Here is a 22,729-nt window from a genome sequence, read left to right as displayed (position 1 = left end):
AGAATATCAGCATCAACTATGGGCTGTCCAGAGAGCCTGCGACGTGGCAGTTAGGTTAGGTGCATCTGTGGGAACTGCCCGCGGTGTCACCCTGAGGGGTGGCACTTGGCCGGACCTTTAAATAGTGCTGTTCGTACCGTAGGAGAATTGCGATTAAAGCCAAACAGAGGTACTTCGCAACCAAAATAGACGAAACTGCGTTATCAGTACCGAAGACGTTCTAATGTGCCTAATGCTACCACAAACCGAGCGCGTGAATTATTTAGACGTGCTTGGAAATATTCGCGTGCCGTGTGTTTTTCTGAACGTTGGAGCAGCGTCTCCGGCTAAAAAGAAACAATGCAATCGCTCACCGATCTTCGTGTGCTGCGAATCCCAGTGCTCCAAGGCGGCATGAAGCTGAAATCAGAGATGAGAAGATTAGTGCTACTCTCATGCTGATTCGAATCAAGTATATAGTTCCCTTTTCTCGTGTAAATAATAGAAAGTGTAAGACCAGATGTAGATTTCTCGATCAAAACGAAGAAGGTGGGGAGAGGGGGGGGGTGCTGACCTTGGCGACAATACCTGCTCAAGATTTTTCTTTGGTTACTTCAAGCTTTGTGTTTGTGCGTTCAAGCATTACCTCACTGACAATTCCGATGCGTCAGAGGAGCATGCCGTTATAGAATGCCCGCAATACAAAGAACAGCGCATTCAACTGTGATAAGGTTGAACAGCCTCGTTAGATGACGCACAACTAGCAAAGTGCTTTGACCGCGGCCACACCCTGACAAACGAAAACGCCCCGTGAACGCTATTTTTGAATTTTTAAAGAGCACAAGGTTAATGAGCCACTCAAAATTGTCATGATAGTACTATTTCATATTGCTGTGTTCTCAATGAACACATTTCGTAGTCGTCTTGTATGCAAGTGCATGGAAAGCTATCTGTACGGGCTCTATCCGCGGCAATCTACGTGACCCCCTCCCGCATCTGTACGTATTGGACACTTACCTTAAAATATGAACATTCTCTACACTCCAGATACTGTATATGTACGTAGTGCTTCTTATTATTATTGTCGTTTCCTATTCTTTTATTCGGTCTACTTTTCTTGCATCTGAATGTCTAATACTACTACTGCGTTGATGGGATAACCGGCACTAACGTAAACAACTTTTCCATGCTTCCTTGATACACAAATAAACGAATTACTTACAGTTACAGTATAAGTTCGGTCAATCAGAATGCACCATTGCATAACATTTCAATCTATCAGCAAGCCTCTGTATTTGATTTACACGCTTCACTTGACCGATGCGTGCCTAATTTCTCGCTCTTTTGCAACGGCGGTAAGAAACGAGGCTATACGTTCTAATGTTTGTCGAGCGGAGTGCGAAGAATTCGTGGGCTTCTGGTCATTATTTCAAATGAGCATGTTGCGAAGCCGCAAGAGAGCACTTTTCGGGCAACAAAAAATGAAAACGTGACAGCTTGTGTGCCTGATGGGTCTGTGCTAAACGGCCGTCAATCTGGGTAGCTTCATATTGACGGGCAAACTGTGCACATCCAATAAGAGAAAAAGTGACAACGCGAAACGTATTCCCATGATTCTTTTTACGTTACCTTCATTGTCATGAGGCTACTGATCGAAAGAATTGGTTCCATCCAGTCGAAGAGGGCTTTGTACTCGTCCTCATGCATAGAGATCAGTCTCCTGTAAGAAAAAATAAATGAATTTAACAGTGTTTTGGTATGGCACTCACAACCACCCTGCCACCCAAAGAATGTAGCATTTAATTAAATGAAAGAAAGAATGAATTAATGAATCAAGCCAGTTCAATAATTAAAGGCATACTGTTGCTGGTCAGCTACAGTGATTTCCGGCCGTAGCGTGGTTCAGTAATAAGTTCCTTACTGATATATGTATTATGCTTCTCTTTATGGCGCAGTTAGCTGATTATTGTCGTCCCTATTCAAAGAGGGAAAAAAATCACAACATATCCACGGAGTGAAAGATGATGAGCTGGGTGGAGCTTCGGAGAATGTTATCGGTACACCACGAACTGTCCATCCGTCCATACCTACATCTGTCTCTGTGTCCATCCGTCCTTCCATTCGTCCATAAGTACGTCCATCCATCCGTCTTTATAGTGAACACTCCAAGTACCGCCATCTCACATCTTTTCATCATATACAAGTACCGCCATCTAGCGTGCATTCCAAGAACAAAACGAGAGGTGACTACCTACAACTACATGCATCGAGGACGCACGACCCACGGCTTAGGCAGCTTCGTTTCTAAAAAGAATGCAGGCGACCGTCATTCCTGACTATAGGCGTCTAATAGTCACAATCGTACGGCGACGTTCATTTGCTCTGGCGTTGAAATTGTGTTTTGTCATGCTTCCGTGGGTTATCATGGGAGGCCATGTAGAAAGAAGCTGGTGGTTAGGATCTGGGCCACCAGGTGCCACAACAAGGAAACCATTTGCTCTTTCAGTCAACTCATTCGAATATTCTTATTAATCTTCCTGTAAGCTAATTGACCCTTATGACAAATAAACTTTTGCTTCGATATCATATGTATCTAATATAACTCTTAACTTGAACCAGAACCAGCGATTTGCGCCAGTTTCATTTTTTACAATTCTCTTCCAGAACACTCGAAAAGCGGAAGTGGGTGCTGTCACTATTCCCGTTAATTGGGGAGGCAATCGCCGTGCTTAATACACAGGTCAATTATTCAGCCTCTCGAACTGCACCACGAAAGCACTGACCATTCAGATTTTATCCTATTCAAATGGCGTGTCAGCGAGCGCCTGCTGTAGTCCAAAGAACGAGTCAGAGCCGGGAGTCGACAACAAACAAAAATGTATTCTCAAATAGGGGAGATGAAACAATACAACAAATATGCACACATGGCAATAGTCCGATACAATATGCCACCAGTCGCAAAATACTCAAATCAACGGGCTACACAACACAACCAGACACACTCAAGACAACGGACACAAACGACACGCGCTACGATGAAATGAAATGGTATGCATCATTCAACCAAGACACTTAAAGACTAAAAAGTTCATCAAACTTATTCAGTTCAAAGTTCTTGCGATAAAGTTTGAATGATTATCTTCGAGGAACCACTCACTCAAAGTCCAGCGCTGCCGTCGTTCCGCTGCCCCTGAAGTTTCTCTTCCAGGAAACCTCGCGCAGTCAAATCTTCGCCCTCCACTCACGGAGCTTCTTCGCCGGCCACACGTCGGGCACTACGACTGCAGAACGCGTCTTCGCCCACTGGCGGTAATCACACACTCTTCTGCTGCTTCTAATACAAGTCTTCACCCACAGGTGGAAAACTTCTTCCTCTCAATTGCTTCTGTCACTGAGGTCATAAGCCTTCGCCCGACGGCGGAAAAACTTTCATCTCCTTACGCACACTGGCGTAAACTGTCTTCATCATCCGCTGCTCGCATAAATACGTTCGCTCGGAGTTCGAGGAGCTTCGTCGGCGCGCTGCACAGCCAAAGCTGAGGAAGGGGCGAGACATTTCGAGAATCCTCAGCGACACGTGACGCAACTAGGGAGTTAAGCTTTACATCTCGGTGATTCTGGAGGTCACTCGGCGATGAATGTGAGGAGGTTGGACGGCTGGTGGCCGCGAAGTTTTTCGAGGGGGAAGGGCAGCACCTGCGGAGTCCTTTGACGCATGTTTCTTTTTTCGCTGGTTTCTGCTGCGACAGTTTGGCGCCTCGATTTCACGTAGCAGGTTGAATTCGAAGACGCATGCTTTTTTGAGCGCTCGTTTGCGGCAGGTGCTCGATCGGGAGTGCTTGAAAAAGGAATAAGAGCACAACTGGGTACTCGTGCCACTAATAATCTGCCACCTGCACTATGCGACGATGCGTGCGCTTTTCGCCTAATGTCGCGAAACGCCTCGTGGTCTCGGGGGTTTTCGTTCTAGTAATACTTGTTCTCCCGGCCCCTACCAAAACCCTACCAAAATTGCAGAAGGCAACACAGGAAATCGGAAAGGGCAGATTGTTTCCAGAATTGCAGCAGCCTGCGTTTTTTTTTTTTTTCGTCAAGGACATATACACGGATGCGATCATCAAGTTGGCTCCTGCATGCCACTTACTTGAGAGGTTTGGCGTACAAGTTGAAGACGCCGCTGAGGTCCGCGTTGTACTCCTTCTCGGACGTAGCGAGCTCCTCGACGATTCCCAGCCGGCTGTCAAAACCTTCAAGAGAGAACAAATGAACGTTTATACTCACTGGCGATGTCTAGCGCCCGAAAGCGAAAATACGATTTATAGGAATAATAAAGTGAAAACCACCGCAGTAGCTTTTAGGCTACTGTCAGCTCTCGTTTGCGTATGAACGTTGTTTGATGTACGGGCGTCCCAGCAGTCCAACCCCTAACGAATCCGCTGCCTTGGGCAAACCAACAGTCAGATAATGACACAGTGCGATGGGTGAATGAGAGTTCGTACAGGAAAATGTCTAGTTACGCAAAGGAGCCCTAATCACGCATGATCACGATTTGAAGGAATTAGAGAGCATTCATGTACGCGCGTGGAGACGCACGCACATGAAGACTCTCTAGAGCGCAAAAGCGCGTAGCGCCATCTCTAGTCAGCGACATCGGCGAGCTGTCGTAACTGAATGAGAAATGGGCGAAAAAAAAAGGAAGAACATATTGGACAACAAAAGTTACTTGCCAAAAACGACCCTTAGTTATATGCATCAGAGACCCAATTACAGTGCCGCACTACAAACCACGTGGCTTCACAGTGTTTAACGGGACCTTTACAATGGGCGGTGTTCAACTGTCCTGAGAAGCAACACGCTTTGTTGTGCGATGCTGCAATTTTACCTGAATATTCCAGCGGGTCTTTGGGAATAGTTTCTTTTAAATGGCTTTTTTCGTTAGATATGATTTTTTTACCCGCATATTTCCCATTCAGTTACGGCAGGACGCCGTTGCTGCCACCGAGACATCGGGTAAAGTCCTCAAGGCCAGGACACCGGCTGATCGCCACCCGTTACAAAGAATGGGGCAATAAATCCCGGCCTAACGTGACCAAATGATGGGAGTGATTTCAGCACCAGGACGTGAGCGCAGAATAGTAAACGGTGACAATTGAGACGTTCTACTAGTCTACTTTCTTTCTTTTTTTAGTTGATGTGTTGATGATTATACAAGCCCGAAACCTCCACTTATGGTTGTACCTGCACGGCCAAATGATACTCCAGCAATCTTCCATTCAATCAACAAAGTAAAACAAAACAATCTGCACGAACCATAAGATGGCAAGTGGGCAAACTGAAGAGGCACTAACACACATGCCTTCCTTGTCGGCGGGTCTATTCCACTTAACGCAAACTAATGCCCCGATTCTCCGTGCATCACTGAGACATTTAGCCAATGAGATACGTGTATTTAACTAAAACACCAGTAATTTGCAATGTTGCCTAGCAAGTTCTTTTTTTTTCAATGCCGCAAAAGTTATTTCAGAATATGACTTCACTGCCACAATGCTTCAAAATTTTTCGCATATTCCCACTGTCGTTTAAATGAGGGGTCTCAAACACGTGGCCCGCCGACCGCTCTGTTGTAGCCCCTGGCCCAGACATGGTAGTAGTATTCGTGCCGTATTTATTTTGTAAAATTGTGACCGCTTCTGACATTTCTAAATGCTTCTATCATTATTTTCTGGCCTATTACGCTGACTAACTATTTGTGCTCGTAAGCTACACACACTGGACTGGTCTGAACTGTGTGTGTGTGTGTGTGTGTGTGTGTGTGTGTGTGTGTGTGTGTGTGTGTGCGTGTGCGTGTGTGCGTGTGTGTGTGTGTGTGTGTGTGTGTGTGTGTGTGTGTGTGTGTGTGTGTGTGTGTGTGTGTGTGTGTGTGTGTGTGTGTGTGTGTGTGTGTGTGTGTGTGTGGCGACTGCATACGATGCGGTCACCTCGCGTTGAAACATAACCGCATAACAAAAACAGTCCAGATTTGAGCCATTGCGTAGATTGATAAAGTGCTTCAGGAAAGCTTACAACAAATGCCCTTTCAAAACGGCCCAAATATGAGATATGGGAAAGGCTTTCTTTCAGATGGTAATGTTACTGGCATTCCGTCCAAACTCTTTCTTTCCCTTTTCCTCTCACTCCTGCCGCTTCAACCATGTCCACTGTCCCAGCTTTTCACGGGACTACATTTCATGAGTGCTTCCCGGCAGCTGAAGTGAGTTTGATACCCCTGTTCCAAATAGATTGAAGCTGTGCTAAAATGTGCGTAGACTGAAAGCAAGTTTCACCACACGACAATTCTGCAGTGAGGTGCGGTGCAAAGCGCAAGCTATTCGTAAAACTGAATCTTTGAAATAATTAATGAACAAACTCTTTTGCGCTAACTCACAGTAATTAATTTATCCCCGTTTGTGCGCAATTTCGTCGAGACACGGACGATGCAACACCACTGCTGACACATGCAACGCCCCGTATTACCAGTCACAAAAAAGCTTGCCCGAATCTGCGAGAACCCTCAGATGGTGGCGTCATCTAGCCGACGATGCCGCAGACACGATTTGAAAGCCTCCCCAGCGCGAAATTCGAACAACGACAAAACAGGTTTCGACATCACCATGCGGCGAAGCTGCCTTTCAGGGACTAAGCGACGTATAAGGGAGACACTTCTAAGTATAAAGGGGGGTGCATGAAAAAAGTGAAGAGTCTCTGAGGATTTCGTTCGAGCATGACTGAAAAATTTTTAGAGCGCAAATAATACTTTCTACAAAAGAATAATGTTTGACAAGTGACAAGCGATAATGTTAAATCTAGTACTTCATAACGACATGAAATATGTGCAGTATATGGTACGCATATGCCCACACGCGTTAATGGTTTGTACAATATATTTCCACACGGACTTTTTTTTTATTTCTGTTTTTATGTTACTACACCAGCGTAATGTAACTGCTGCCTTACGCGGAGCAGCCCGAGTGAGTGGTAACTATATAGATAATATTAGAGCTTTACGACGGGATTACGTGCTCAACGCGAACATTACAGTTACCTCTGGAACTTGCGCAACCGCTAGCGGTGATACATGAACAAATGCCGACGCGCTTGGCCACTCGTCAGTTTATCGACGACCGACGTTCTCCGCGCCGATATCAGTGTACAGCATGCATTGCTTGCTCTATTCTGAGCTTCCGTTTCACGGCCAAAAGTTTGGCTAAATAAAGAGCTTCGTATTACATGCGTACGTGGCCTTCTCACCTTGTCAAGGAACGTAATGCGGTTGTCAAACAGAAAAAAACTTATGACTGACTGTTACAAGAAGATTCTCCAGTTATCTTCAGACTCCGTATTGCTACGAACCAACCATAACCTTGGTTTTGCCAACGTCATAGCCAGCACGTACTAGTGCTGAGAAGTGCTGGTAGCATGCTGGTTTTTTCACAGCATTCGTCCTTCATCATCTTCAGTTGCATATAATCATTATCATTGTGACCATCTTCGTTCTAAGAGTTGGTCAGGCAGCTCTGTCGAGTAAAAGTCTTCGAGATCACCACTGTGTTGCTGTCTTGCAGAGCGGTGGAGGTGCTGGGTGGCCAGGTGTTTTAGCCTAATGCTGGTTGTTAAGTTAGGCGACCTCCTTGCCTCAGGAACACTTGACTCCCTGGCCATCGACACCCTAATTTTGCGTGACCTCAATGAAACCTCCTTTGTACCAAACCCGATAAAAGCATATTGTTTGTATATAAAAAGCCGGAGCTTTTGTCGCTGCACAGCTGTCAAATGTCTTCTGCATTAGTTCCCCTGACAAACCCTGCGTGATGCCACCAGGGCATTGGTAGAACTGGACTTGTTTCACACTTCATCAAAAGCAAGGGGTTTTATACTTGTGGTTATGTCGACTTCAAGCTGAGTTCTGTAGGCGAGAGGTCCACGGGTCGTTCAGTTGGAATCGGGTTGGCTCTACTGCCAAGCCACAATATCCGTTGAAGGTTATCATTGCATTATCGGCGTCCCCTTTTTTGACATAAGCTACAAAGCCATAACATTTGGATTTGTTGTCTGTGGATCACGCACCACGCGTAAATCCGAGATGTCACCTAAAGAGCAAAAGTGTCTCGCAACGGGGTTATCTCAAATACCGGTCTCAGCTGGCTGGTGGTCACTGAATTCCAAAAAGTGAAAGGGATCACCTCCGGGATCGTGAATAACCTTACAGCTTTTTGCTTGCCCCATCCGTCCGAACACCACTACGACAAGCTCCTCCGTCAAGGCTGTGTCGAAGTTCCCCAGTCATTATCATCACACTATATATATATATATATATATATATATATATATATATATATATATATATATATATATATATATATATATATATATATATATGATGATGAACGGGAGACGTGGCCTGGCTCATACGCCATGTTTATTCCATTCTCGTTCTTACGCATCTACTTCTAATCATCTCTGCCTTCTTACGTCACAAGTCGCATCCGACGAACAGAAACAAAAACTGAACATGCATGGCTTAAAAGTGAACACTGTCGAAAAGGGAAAATCGTTCCATGTCCAAGGAAGTTTCTGTAAACACACTATAGCTTCACAGGAGAGTGCAGCAGTCCGGTAAGTGCTGGAGTTATGGTGGACGAGGCTGACTGTTGCGTACTGGAAAACACATGTACACCTTGAACATGGAAACTGCAGATGATGAAACTGTTTGTATACTTGCGAGGAATGAACGTGGTGTGAAGGCTTTGGAGCACCAGCAGCATGATTTGCGTAGGCGTCGTGCTCTTTTCCTTGATTGGTACACATGCAGCGCCACCCGTCTGCGTGTTCGTTGACCAAGACTGATGCGGTGATTTCTGCGTCCTCCCGGAATACAGGGTGTGGTTTTGCCCCTTCTTCGTCGTTTTGTGTTGTTGTTGTCTCAACAGCTTTGATTGTAGACTGAGTCTTGGAGAAAACTTGTGCGATGTTCCTTTTTACGAGAATGTCTTGAATTACATGACTTGTTTGTCTTAAGCGAGACATATTGAATTTGTCGTCGCTTCACTTGACCCGCTTGTAGACGCCTTTGATTAATCCCCGACTGTCCTTCCAAAGATGTTTCCGTTCGTCGTCGTCCTTGTTGGTGCAGCCCTTGGAGAATCTGTTGTTCTTGGGCTTGGTTTTGCTGGCATTGATGGTGTTGCTGGGGAAAGAGCTGAAGTGGCCGCCGTTTTAGACCATGGCACTGATTTTCTGGGCAACTTGATGTGGTGTCCAGAAGGCAGGTAGTAGTCTGTGGACTGTTATGCTGCATTTCAGGTAATGAAGGTTGTGGGCTAGAATAAGCAGGAAGATTGTCGGAGGCTCTTGCAACGCTGTTCTTAACGGACGCTTTTGGTTCACGGCACTGCGTGAGAGGTGATGCTTCTGAGCCTCCTGTGTTGTTTGGACTCTCAATTGGCTGGACACTGGACAGCGACACTGTGACAGGCGTGATTTGGTCAGATATTACTTGTCAATGTCGGTCAGTCTGCGCAACTAAAGAGTTGAGCTCATTTAATGCGTGAATCTCCATTGAAGAGTCTGAGCTCGGTCGAGTACCCTCCGAATTCCTCTGCTCTATTCCTGCCGTAGTGAGCGTTTTAGGCATGAGGTGGGCGAAGTGAGCAACCAAAGGGTCAAGTGACGGAAGACCAGGTGCCGGAAGACCAGGTGACGGAAGACCGGGAGCACAGTGCACAGGGTGGTTCCGTAACACGAGTCCTTTGGTGCAGTAATGTCATAAAGGATGGTTTTCGATCGAGCAGTTGCAAACCGTGGTGCGGTGGAGGGCAAACTCTTCCTGCAAACAGATCTGGCTGCCTTGCCGTTAGAGGGCGCTTTCATTCTTGGTGCCCCAATGCGTGAGCAGTGCTTTTGACTGTGGCGACCGAGTGCGATTGTTTTCACTTGGTTGACAATAAGAAATTCTTCATGATAGTCGCGAAAACGGGCGATCATCTCTTCTTTTATCTTTTGCCACGATTCGTAGTTTTCCAATATGTTTGTCAAGTAACCTCACCACAGATGTAGTCAGTGAAGTTGGTGATCATCTCCCGTTCCGACCATGATGCAGCGGTAGCGTGGAGTTCAAACGGGTGAAACCAGTCTTGCACGGGGCCATCGTCCGCTGCTCCTGTGTACTTGGGGATGTCAAGGTCGGCCGATGGTTGTGTCATGCTGCTGGTCATTTTTTTCCTGCTAGGAGATGTTTTGGTAGTTGATGTATGGTGAGGACGTCTTGTGGAGAACTGCGTCGATGATGAGCGACTGATGAAGGGGCAGGCAGGCCTCCATCCTGTCGACTCGTGTGATGCTATGATGAGTGGGAGACGTGGCCTGGCTCATACGCCATGTTTATTACATTCTCCTTCTTCCTCATCTACTTCTAATCATCCCTGCCTTCTTTCGCCACACACACACACACACACACACACACACACACACACACACACACACACACACACACACACACACACACACACACACACACACAACACAGGTAGACAGATAGATAGATAGATAGATAGATAGATAGATAGATAGATAGATAGACAGATAGATGATAGATAGATAGATAGATAGATGATAGATAGATAGATAGATAGATAGATAGATAGATAGATAGATAGATAGATAGATAGATAGATAGATAGATAGATGATAGATAGATAGATAGATGATAGATAGATAGATAAATAGATAGATAGATAGATAGATAGATAGATAGATAGATAGATAGATAGATAGATAGATAGATAGATAGATAGATAGATAGATAGATAGATAGATAGATAGATAGATAGATAGATAGATAGATAGATAGATAGATAGATAGATAGATAGATAGATAGATCAAATGTTTGGTAACGTATGCGAAAAAGCCTGAAAGGCTGCTGGCCTGCTTACTTCGCTCGCCTGGCCTACATCATACGGTGTCACCGTTTTGCGGAAAGAATGCAGCACCTACGGCCCGCCCATCGCATCACGAAATCGTTCACAGCCACATCAGTGCCGCTGTCCGGTGAAACTGCACAATTCCCCTGACAAGGCGTGGGCGCCGCAGACACGCGCTAATGTCTTGACCGTCAAGCCTCGTTTATTCGCTCGATGTTTGCGGTTTCTGTTTACTTCTCTCACAGCGGCGGCCGCGGCCGTTCTTGTGTCTTTCCTCCTGCCGCTCCGACGCCCACGCGGCTAATCACGCTTCCGCATTCACTTAGCAAAAGCGTGCTCGCGACACTTTCTCGACTGCTACGCAACCCCGTCCACTGTAGGCGTAGACGACTTACCGAACTGCGTTGCTTTGACTGTCATGGTCCCATAAACCTCCATCTTGTTGGCATTTTCTGTTCTTTCACAGCTGCCATTGCTGGTGGACCTATTTTACCACTTTTTTTTTACTTTTAGTTCTGCAGCTGTTCAGCGTCTACCATTGACCGTGACATGGTGACGTTATAACTAGAGCGAGAATAAATATGGATACCGTATTTTGTCCCGTACAGCTGGACAAAATATAAGGAACTCTCCCACGATTACGATATTGCCTCATGCAAATTCTGAAAGCAGCTTCGTGGTGGGGCAAGGCCATCTGTGTTTTAAGTTCTGGCTTTCCACAAGGTATTGATCATAGAGTATGCACTATGCCATAAGTCATAACTTTTTCGCAGTAGGACAGAACTGACTACGTCATTATACTTCTTTCTGCCGATAAACGAGGTACCAACGACACATCTGTATGATAGCATAATTTATGTGCACTTAGCCAATTTTCTGCACGTGGGTCATGAATGATGATGAATTATGGCTGTGCAGTTTCGAGTGTGTGGGAAGCATTAAACCACACTTTGTTGCGCAATTAGCGCTGTGCGATGTCTGGTTGGTATTATACTCTTCTGCCACGCTATATTTACATAAACGCCAGTGATTGCGCAACATGACGACTCTATAGCGTTATTTTCTGCAAATGAGTTTCAAGTACCAGCGTCGTTTTGCGCTAGAATACTCGACCGAGGCGCTGAAGGTTGACGTCGAAGTTCTATGCGATGCTGAGAATTTTTTTTTGATAATTTTATTTTTCAATGTCTACCAGATACTTTTTCATGTCTATTGGTTTCATGTCTATCATACCTATCGGCGACACCACTCAACGCAGGAACAGGCTCCTGAGAGCTGCGCTTTATAACACGCTCCCAACTACAAACTGCAAGTTCTCACGATGACAAACCACGCGAAGTAATTTTGCACACTGACACGCATGACTCCCCTAACCATGCTAAAACACCAAACAAAATTTATTGCACCTTGTTTTGGTCCCCAGCATAGTCATGCGCAGGCCTTTCTTTCAGGAGGGGGGGGGGGGGCAAGGAAGGAAGGTTTGTCGCAGTGACCCCACTCCACATTAGGTCAGTGTATGAGGCTAACTAGGAGCACCCTTTTTTTTTGGGGGGGGGGGGGGGTCTGCCGCGTGCACACGCTTATGACTTCAAGTGTTAATCCGCCGACATCACCTATACACTTCTTCAGACGTCGCAGTCATGACTGGATTCTTTGCACTGCCGTAAAGCTGTCTTCCCTGCGTTGCAAATAAGCTTTACCATGAAGCCACCTTACATACCGATTTTGTGTATGTTTTGAACACCGAATTTAACTACCAAATTCTACGTTTTCCTTTTTTTGTGTGCGCATCGTATCCGAGTAAATGTGGTATTACGTCCGTCCCAACCGACGCGGCTGATGCGCCCGACTGCTGCATGTTCCACGAAAAGCCGTCGCCACTTGCTGCCATTAATTCAACTTGGCAGAAACACAAAATGGTATCGCCCACTAAGTAATGCACGCTCACGTTCAAAAGCGTGATGATATTCCGCACATCGGTTCTGTAACTTGTTGGCACGCATAAGGGAAACGTTTTTTTTGTGTGTATTTCAGAAGCTTCATAGTTATATTTGCTCCTGTTATAGGAACCACCAGATAGCACTAATTTTGGTTCCTTGTTATTTTGAAATCCTGTTACTGGTAATTAACATTTTACGTTATTACATAAAATCGTTAATAAATCTCCTAAACCTAAAGACCTCACTTGCTCAGCGTTATTTATGCATGTCGCATGAAGTTTTCAGAGCAACAGTTTCTCCAGAAAAAAAAAAATCTAGGTAGCTTAGAAAAAGCGATCTTTTGTGCGGTCGCTTTCTCATAGCCTAAGAATCAAGGACCACTGTACATTAAAAGTACTATGCAATTTCTAATAAGCTCGTTCAGAAGGAGAAGGAGAGGTAAAAAGGATTGAAACGAAATCAACCAGATACACGTACGGTTTTCTATACTGAGCTGGGCAAAAAAGATTAAGGTGCAGAAAGATGGCAGGACATGAAAACGTTTGCTCATGCTCGATCGATAGGAACGTCGTTATGGGTGATACAGAGTTTGTAGAGAGAGAGAGCACACAAATCAGGCGACGATTTCTAGTCAAAGATATGAATAGGGTGCCTCGATGCGCGCTCCCCCGCTCGGGGTGCTGCCACCTTCTGTACTGCTCCGTCCGCCACTGGAGTACCTGCAGCATCTTCGCCAAGCTGTACAAGAGATAACGTGCCGGGTTTTTTCGGCATGTTTGGCCAGGATCTTGAGTTCCCAGTGCTACAATCATCCGCGTTAAGTTAATGAGCCACTTCGCGCCAGAGCGAGACATGTACGCAGCGGGAGTGATAATGGCAGATGTCTTCACTCTGAGTGGAGGAGAGGGCATCGAGGCACTCTAGGTATGAAGGTAAACGTACCCCATCTGGTGGCCGGCGCGTAGTGTCTTCGGTCCTCCAAGAGTACTTCCTGTCCCACGAGCAGAGCAGTGCAGGCCGACGGCTCGAGTGGTGCGCCAGAGGCGGCCAGTCGAACGCGGGGTTGGAAGATCTTCCACCTTTCTACCAACGGAGACACCAGCTCCTGGATCTGCTGATGACCCTCGCCCGTCACCTGCATACAGGAATGAATGCGTTGTTTACTAACAACCAATAACACACACAAGCACACACAGAGAGAAAGAGAGAGAGAGAGAGAGAGAGAGAGCGGTGTTCGATTCGCTGTGGAAGTACCGGGTTCAGAGGGCTTTGCGTTCATCTACTAGTATCATATTGTTACGTGCAAGATTAGGCACATTTTTCACGTGAAGTAGAAATGGAATTGATATTGCGATGAAAGCAGCCTGCATAACACTGAGGAGGTCCCCCATAAACATGGTCCATCTTGCAGATATCCGACACTCAACACTCTAATGTATATGGTGGCTGTACACGGAAATAAGCCACGACATCCCAATACACAACGAACAGAAATAGTAGACGTCCGTGGACTCATATAGAACGACTGTCATGTGTAGCTGAAAGCACAGATGGCAAGGGTGGGGGTTGGGGGAAGGGGAGGAGATTCTTCAATTTTGTGTGTGGACATACGCACGTTGAAAAGCAAACGCTCGCATGAGCATGCGCAAGAACTGCTTCAAAACCCCTCCCCCTCTCCACTCAAAAAAAAAATGATGGCTACGTCCCTGTCTTTGTCATAGCAGTCATTGCAGCTGCAAAACTGTCGTTGTCTCGGACTCTCCTTACCTTTTATCACTTAGGCATTCCAACGTGAAGCGCATTATTTACGGCCTTGGACAAGAGGACCTCCAGTCAGCACTATCTTCTGATCGCGCTTCGGTACATGAGGTCATTCTCACATCACGTAAACAGCGACTACAGCAATCAGCGCCATCGATCTTTCACGAAGAGCGCACAGTAGCATGCCGCTAGGCGTGCCTAAGCGGGCGGGAGTGACCGATCTCTACAAAAGTGCCGCCGAGTGGCTTCAAGGTCTTCCGAGCATTCCGGCGCGGATGCCTCAGTGGTCGACGCACGGATTCAAACACCTGCCGGACGCTTGACACGCCGTTGTGAAAGCTGCCGGGATAACAGATCGGCGCCAGTGCAAAACAGCGGCAGAAGCAAGCGCCTATACAGTCTATATAGCGGTACAACCCAGTCACGTCTTCAATCACGAACAAGCGCCGGCATAGATTTCTGGACAAAGATAGCCTCCTAACGTGTTGCCAATAGACGTATGGGTAATAGAGGAAGGGGCGGTCAGTTTGATTAGCTTATGCAACACAGTATAATTCTCGCGACAGCAACCAGTTGTAATTATAGTGTCTGTACTAAACACGAGCTAAAAGAAAGCGTAAGCAAAGGCTGCCATTTCTACGCACTTAAACCTGTGACGAATAAATAAACCAAGTTAGAATTATATTGTTCAAGGCAAGAAAAAAGAAACAAGGTTACGTGGTGCGGAGTTTAGGTAAGCGGTTCGCAACACCATGTATACGTCACGGAGATCTCTGCGAAACGGTAGGTCCGTGATCCGATGCACGCACATGCAGGTAAGACATCGCACATCGGCCGTGAAGCAGAAGACGACAGGATTGGTGGAGGTAACGGCTACGAAAGCGAGGGAACGTGCAAGCTTGCGTGCGGTGTTCCCTTGTAGGCTTGATGGATGGGGAGGATGTAGGCGAGGCGGCATGCGTGCGTGCGCGGTGGCCAGAAAGGACTGGCGTGTGTGCTACCGCTGTACGATCTCGCCGCGATGCACGCATGGTCTGCACGCGTGCCAAAACGCGAGGCGAAAGATTTTTTCGTCGCCGCGCATTCTCGTCCTCCGCGCTCACGAATAGCGTGCATATAGCGTGGACATGCGTTCCCGCACGCATCGTCTCAGGGACGCAACAGCTGGCGGCACGCCCCAGACGCGCCAGCGGTGCGCGAGCAACTCGCCTGCGTAATCGATGACAGAATTGCGCCTGTTCTTGGACTTCGCGATCAACTCCGTCAGCTGGCTGCTGGAGACCAAAGAGGAGGCCACAGCCCGTAACTACCTTTATGCAGCTGGGACTACGTTTCTTTCCTTAGGTATTTATTGATTTAGCTTTTACTCAATACTGTGAGCTTTATCACGCCCATACAGGAGAGGGCATACAAAGTAAATAAAACTTCAAGCGCCTATGACTGACAGCCAGAGATGGGTATTATGTAAAGTGTGGTCATGTATATACTGACATTAGAGTGGTAAGGTGTGCGTGTAAGTAGTTTATGACTGTGTGAACTGCGTGAAGAAAACTGTGTATTTGCATGATATTTGAACTGGTTTCAGTGTGCTATTATGTTTTCTTTCTTTTTTTTCTTTCTTTTCCGTATTGTTAATTTTTGGGTACCGTTCTGTATTATTATTTTATTTTTCGCTGAAAAACTTTCTGATATGGAGTAGCCGAGGCAATAGGCACCTCAACCTCTCCACAGCAAAACAGTTAAAACAGAACAGAACAGAACAGAACAGAAAACTGCGGAAAAGGCAAACAAAGAGAAAATGTGCAATACAAAGCAACCACAGCAAGGATAACAGCAGAAGAACTATGAATGGACAACGTATATAAGTGTTTCAGTGGAGGAAACAAAAAAAACTAGCAAACGTGATAGCAAAAGTACGCCTTTCCATACGTTCGAGCCCTTTACGAAGACAGTATAGGGAGTTTTGAAATAGCGTACGCAAAGCTTCACGTAAGCATTTGGCGGCACGCCGAAAGCGCCGTACACACTCCGTGACCGTACACTAACAGCTTGCGGGCTCCCTTTAAGTGGCAAAAGTAGCGGGCAACCGCAACGCCCCATAATATATACGCTATGCAAAAACTGCCTAATAAGGAGAATTAGAATAATGTACTCAGAGCTTTGTTTAGCGTTTTCCGCCATTGCGCAGGCGTCGTACACTATGCTCTCGCTACCATCTTTGCGTGCGCTATTGTAAAGCCCCCAGTGACGCATGTACGGGTGGTGAGCTCACGTTTCTTTTGACACCCGCTTTGAAAGCCGATGAAGGCGCACGTGTCTTTTTCTCATCTAATCGTGTTGGCTTGCGGAAGGTGAAAGTGGGTGGAGGGCGACGACAGGTATGTGGCACTGAAATCGTACGCATCGTGCGCTGCGCTGCAAGCCGGCAGCTATACGTAGACATATAGCTCGTGTTGGCGCCCGAAACCACCAATTCGCGCGTGCGGAGGCCAACTGCTGCTGTCTTAGGCGGGTCACAGAGTAAATAAACAGGTGTGCACGTCGTGCCAGCGCCTTAGGTCGTGCCAATTTGGCGGGGACGCGGTCGACGCGCTAATGAACAGAAATTAGAAGTTATTTTCTGACGTTTCTTTTTTTTAAAAGGCGGAGCTGTTGATGCTCGCCGTAATTTGTCTGAAGGAAACAGAAATGATTGCCATCATGAACCGGCACGCACTCTTTCTGTCCTCTTCTTCACCATCATCTTCTTCCGTCTTATTTGCTTCTCTTAGAGAACACAGAAAGAAAAGGATATAAAAAATCGCAGCCCATCTGCGGAGTGAATGATGGTGAGTGAGGTGAAGCTTCGTAGGGTTTTATAGGTAAACCGTGAATTCCGTCCGTCCGTCCGTCCGTCCGTCCGTCCGTCCGTCCATCCGTCTGTCTGTCTGTCTGTCTGTCTGTCTGTCTGTCCGTCCGTCCGTCCGTCTGTCTGTCTGTCTGTCTGTCTGTCCGTATGTATGTATGTATGTATGTATGTATGTATGTATGTATGTATGTATGTATGTATGTATGTATGTATGTATGTATGTATGTATGTATGTATGTATGTATGTATGTATGTATGTATGTATGTATGTATGTATGTCCCTGCTGAGTGAGTCATAGAATTAGGCGGTCACGTACCAAGAGACACAAGCATGTACAGAACTACGGCTTTAAGAGCTTTCCCTCCCCCCCCCCCCAAATTTTGGTGAAAGAAAAAAAAAACTCAGTGAGGCTGGGTTTGAACCCAATTCCTACGAACCCAAGGACGACATGTTAACCGTTCGCCTACGTAGGCACGCTAGCAGAGCGAAACATAGCCTTGTATAGTGTAAAGCGTACTAGTTAGAAAGGCAACTGAGAGGGATGAGGAGGTATATGAAGGTGAATAAGAGGAGAAAAAAGATGGAAGACAGTAAAGAAAGACATAGAAAGAATGAAAAAGAGAGAAAGGAACAAACTAAGAAAAAAGAAAGAGAGGAAGAAATACAAATAAAGAGGAAGCAAGAGAGAAAACGAGGGACAGAAAGAGAAGTAAGACAAGGATACCTAGAAAGAGCAAGAAAAACATTCAAAGTGAGAAGAAGATTGAGGGCGAAGACGAGAGAAAGGAGGACACAAAATAGCAAAGCATAGACGGATTGATCAAGAAAGAAATATAGAAAAACAAATGCAGAAAGATAAAGTGAAAGGGAGAAAAAAATCAGATAGAGAAAAAGAAAAATAGATAGAACGGAAGATGAAGCAAGCGAGGATTCGCGGGTAACGCTGCATTTACACGACAGACGTGATCGTGGACGAATCAGTCATGTGGCATGCAACCTGATTCTGATACGCCCACAGCCACCATTCACACGACAGGGGAGAAATCAAGCTGCAACAAGTGAAGATTTCGGCATTGCTCCCCAACGATCCCAACTATGATTTGGGCATCCGTCGTTTCACGAATCACTCAGCGTGGACCGAAGTCAGTCACTTCCTGGATATGCTGCGAACTTTTCAAGCTGTTGCTATGAAAAAAGGAGCAAGTTTGATCAAGGGTTATGTACTGAAGAAACAAGACAGACTCCAAAAATAATTAAAATAATTACTATGGAAAAATATCCTTTAGAAAGCTAGTAACTTCATTTACAGAACTATGCTATTGCTGACACACATTGCTACAGTGAGAACATCAAGTCAAAGTTTGCGTAGTATTTGTGCCATTTCAGATAGAGAACGGAGTCAATTACCGGCACCATTATGGTGGTGCCGCAGAGTTTCCAAGTAGCCACCATCAATATGAGTTGGCTTACAATCTTTCAGAACTTTCTGTAGAATGATTGCCGAGACTCGAAAGGGTAAATCTCATTTTTCCACCAACGTGTTGCTAAGCAGCGCCCGTTGAGTAGTTATTCATGATTACGTGTGAAAGCAATTATGTTTCATTGCATCTATTGTATCGTTATACCGTTCATTGTATCATGATATCGCATGAATTCTTGTGTACACGTATGCCAACATTGTCATGTATACTAGAGCAATGATGTCTTTCTTTCAACGTAGTGATGTTGGTCGTGGTACAAAAATCTGTCGAAGTATATGTGCCCATTACTGGAATGTTATGAAACTTTTGTTTTACGGGTGAAGCTCCTTATGACGTGGCTTGTGCGTCCCTCGTAATACGTAACCACTAGTGGCACATATCCGAAATAGCGGTCCTTACGATTTTGACCTCCAAGGTGGTTCCGGTGAGAGATTTCTTCTGTGCGTTGTTGAACAATAAAATATTGTGTTCAATGCACATGTTAATGGCTGCTAAGGGGGAATGAGAGACAGGAGCGTTCGGCCTTTAGGTAACGCGCACGCTGCGATCCCCATTAGCAGCTATTGGCATGTACATTGAGCACGATCTGACAAGAAAGGGTTGCTACGTTATACTCGCTGGGTGTAACCTCCTTGGTTTTAGAAAGGTTTAGCGAGCGTTGGGCCGCATAGCCATGAATACAGTGAACTAGTATATACCATGAACTCGAGGTGGTTAAAGGTGGGAAGTAAACCCGAAGCGCAAGCCGTAAGAAAGTGTGCATGTGCCACCTCCCGTTTAGTCTTTGAAATGTCCGCTGGATGGCGGTGCTTCTATATGGAGAATATATGATGAAAACATGCGAGATGGTGGTACTTGGAGTGCTGAATAGGTGGACGAACGGACACACAGACAGATGCATGGATGGACGCATGAGCGGACGCAGGCGCGGATGCATGGACGAACGCAGAGACGGACGCACGAACAGACGCACGCACGGACGGGTGGATGGACGCATGGACGGTTACACAGACGTGCGCAGGAACGGATGGAAGCAAGACGAATGGACGGACGAATGCTTCGCCCTACTCCCCATCATTTACTCCGTGGATATGCTGCCATTTGTTTTTTGGTACATAGTGTAAATAAACTTTTTCTAAGCAAATCGAGACTTTATTGCTCTTCCGTATACGGTGTACTCAAATATGTCGAGCATTTGTTCTGAACATCATGATGGATCAGCTCATGTGAGGCCCACAAGACGGCTTTTTGCCCTCCCATAGTAGAGTACCAAGTACTTTAAATCGTTAACTACTTTTTCAAAATGCTGTCTGTACATAGCACTCTTGCAAATAGTGACTTATGAAGGGACGGATCACTGCTCTCCTATAGTTGAGTACGAAGTACTCGAAATCATGCAACACTTTTTCAAAAGACACATTCTGTCCGTCCATGTTCCGTCAAAATGTACGGTACAAAAGTAATTGATGTCCGCCTGTCTGTGAGAATAAACCTTTTCTAAACACAGTTTTTCCGAACACACAAAGGACAGCCATCGCTCTCCAATAGTAAACTAGATCTTACTCTAAATCGTCGAACATTTGTTTTAAACACATCAAGACAGTTTGTATAGCTCTCTCGTTGTACCGTACCACCTGTCGCTTTGTCTCCCCATCTACTATAGAGAACTATAGTCTCATTATACGAGCGCTACGGTTTGCGAGTTTTTAAGAGCTGCGCGAAAATTGTGGCACCTATGCAGTAGTGGTGTGAAGACGGAGGAAACAGTGGTGCTGTTGGCACAAAGCCTCCTCCTTAGTTTCACTTCCAGCCTCCTCCCTATACTATGCCATGCATGGCTGTGCTATGCTTCAATATCTTTCCTCCCCCTATACCTCACTTCATACTTGGGAAGTATGAAGTGAGGGATATGGGGAGGAAAGATATTATTATTGCCTCTCTTCATAGTTAGTTTTCGAGGGAAGTAATGCGTACTGGGGCGGTTGATGGCCCAATTGCCAATAATGTTTTTCAAGAGTTAGAGGCTCCTTGCGAAAACCTGAAACACGAGGATGATCATGTTTTCTTGAAACAAACTTGGCGCGACCCGTCTTGAGGTGCCACAGCGACAGTGTCTAGGCGGCTCCCGCCACTTTGGGGGTCCGCAACGGCCGGACGCAATTTTTTTTTTGTATAGTTATTTTTAACAGCGTCTGCGACTGTACTACACATGGATATGACATGCTCCACTTTTATCCCTAATCCTTTCCTACCTCATTAACTTTACATTACTTCTCTACCCTCTAACTGCCCCTTTCCCACTGCTTCTTATACTAAACTACACATGGCTACCCTACGCTTTATACTCTCACTCGTCCTCCTTTCCCCCTTCCTCAACACCACTTCCTTTTCGCACTCCTTGATGTGCTATCCTAAACAAGGCTATGTAATGTTATACGCTCTCCCCTTCTTTTCCCTCCTCATGCCCTTCACATCCCTTTCGAAAGCTCTTTATGTGAAATGCTATGCATGGATATGTGCTATGCCAAGAGTTGCTTGTCACATAACCGCTTTCTGTGGTACGCGCTGCTACTCTCGCTAGCGTATTACTTTACCACTGTTTCCTTTTTCCCTTATCTATTATATTCCTCCTCTTTTCCCACTCTCCCGTGCAGCTTCACCACAGCGCCCCCTTCTCTCTTTATCTCTCTTGTTGTGTCCGAAAGTGGACGAGCTGCGCCCTACATTGAAAGACGGAAATGAAGCGATGAAGTGTTTCTCACGAAGGCTTGCCATAGGTCCGCGACTTTCGGGGTAAACGTAGAAAGTAAATAGATCGTCGAAAGCAACATCATGGGTACCTGGGCGCCAATACAGTAAAAAAAAGCATCAGTCACCTTAACCCCGCGCATTATATACATACAAATGACATGAAAGGCCCGACTGAGGATAGGTATTGATTTCAATAAGTATTGATAAGTATTGATATTGAATTTTTATTGGAGGGAGGCTGTCCAACCTTTTTCCTGTTCGCACGCCTATGAGAATAGAAATTGGCCTCGGAAAAATCTGGCCTTCGCGGTATATAGAAATGCGGCAAGCTATACACAGTCACACTTCACTTGTAGCACAAGCTCCGCAAACATTTACTTCTTTTTATGCTATCTTGTCCGTTCCCCATTGTCGTTGGTTGCCGCTTCTTCCCGGGTGTCGCATACCCATCCCTGGCTGAATCTTCAGCTTGTCACCAGCCGTCACGGAATGCGTGCGGAACGACCTCGCGTGCGTTTCGCGTCGCTGCAGAAGAGAGAGAGAGAGAGTAGCGAGTCCTTGAGAATCGCGGGCGATGCGTTGGTGAGATACAGACACGCCTTTTAGAGGCTTACACAGCGTGAACGTAACAGTCGTCGTCCCAAGACAAGCGCCTCGGGCGCGTCAATTACACTCAAGCAGAGAGGAGTGTCGCCTCTCACCTCATATTAACAGTCAATGGCTTCGCCACTCTGTAGGAACATCGACGTCATTTCTCCACCTCCCCACCCCCCTCTATTCCACGAGAACGGGCAATTATGAGATCGACACCAGCGTCCAAAGTGAAGAATGTCAAAGAGAGAGAAGTCGAGAGAAAAATGAATACAAAGAAACTGTCATTAGGGATTGACATCAAGGACGACAAAAAAGCGTAGATTGCGTACGCTGCAACAACGTTCCCGAAAGGTCTGACTGAAAGAGGTGCCTCGGAGCTGTTTCATTTTGACGGGCTGGCTGACCACAAGAGGGCGCT

The 22,729-nt window shown here is 46.0% G+C and overlaps 1 protein-coding gene across 2 annotated transcripts in view; it reads right to left on the bottom strand.

The window, feature by feature from the left end:
* The window catches only part of LOC119174491 (uncharacterized), a 791,579-nt gene that overhangs the window by 561,905 nt on the left and 206,945 nt on the right, over nucleotides 1-22,729 (bottom strand). For both annotated transcript variants that reach the window (XM_075895551.1, XM_075895552.1), the window contains exons 2-5: nucleotides 13,818-14,010; nucleotides 4,124-4,226; nucleotides 1,609-1,699; nucleotides 354-399 (exon numbers count right to left, since the gene is read on the bottom strand). In XM_075895551.1, the coding sequence (XP_075751666.1) occupies nucleotides 354-399; nucleotides 1,609-1,699; nucleotides 4,124-4,226; nucleotides 13,818-14,010 (433 nt within the window). The remainder of the gene's footprint in view (nucleotides 1-353; nucleotides 400-1,608; nucleotides 1,700-4,123; nucleotides 4,227-13,817; nucleotides 14,011-22,729) is intronic.

The sequence above is a fragment of the Rhipicephalus microplus genome, chromosome 5 (assembly GCF_043290135.1).
Source record: "Rhipicephalus microplus isolate Deutch F79 chromosome 5, USDA_Rmic, whole genome shotgun sequence".
Classification (NCBI taxonomy): domain Eukaryota; kingdom Metazoa; phylum Arthropoda; class Arachnida; order Ixodida; family Ixodidae; genus Rhipicephalus; species Rhipicephalus microplus.
Note: the sequence above shows the minus strand (reverse complement) of the source record. Positions and strands in the feature narration are given on the sequence as shown.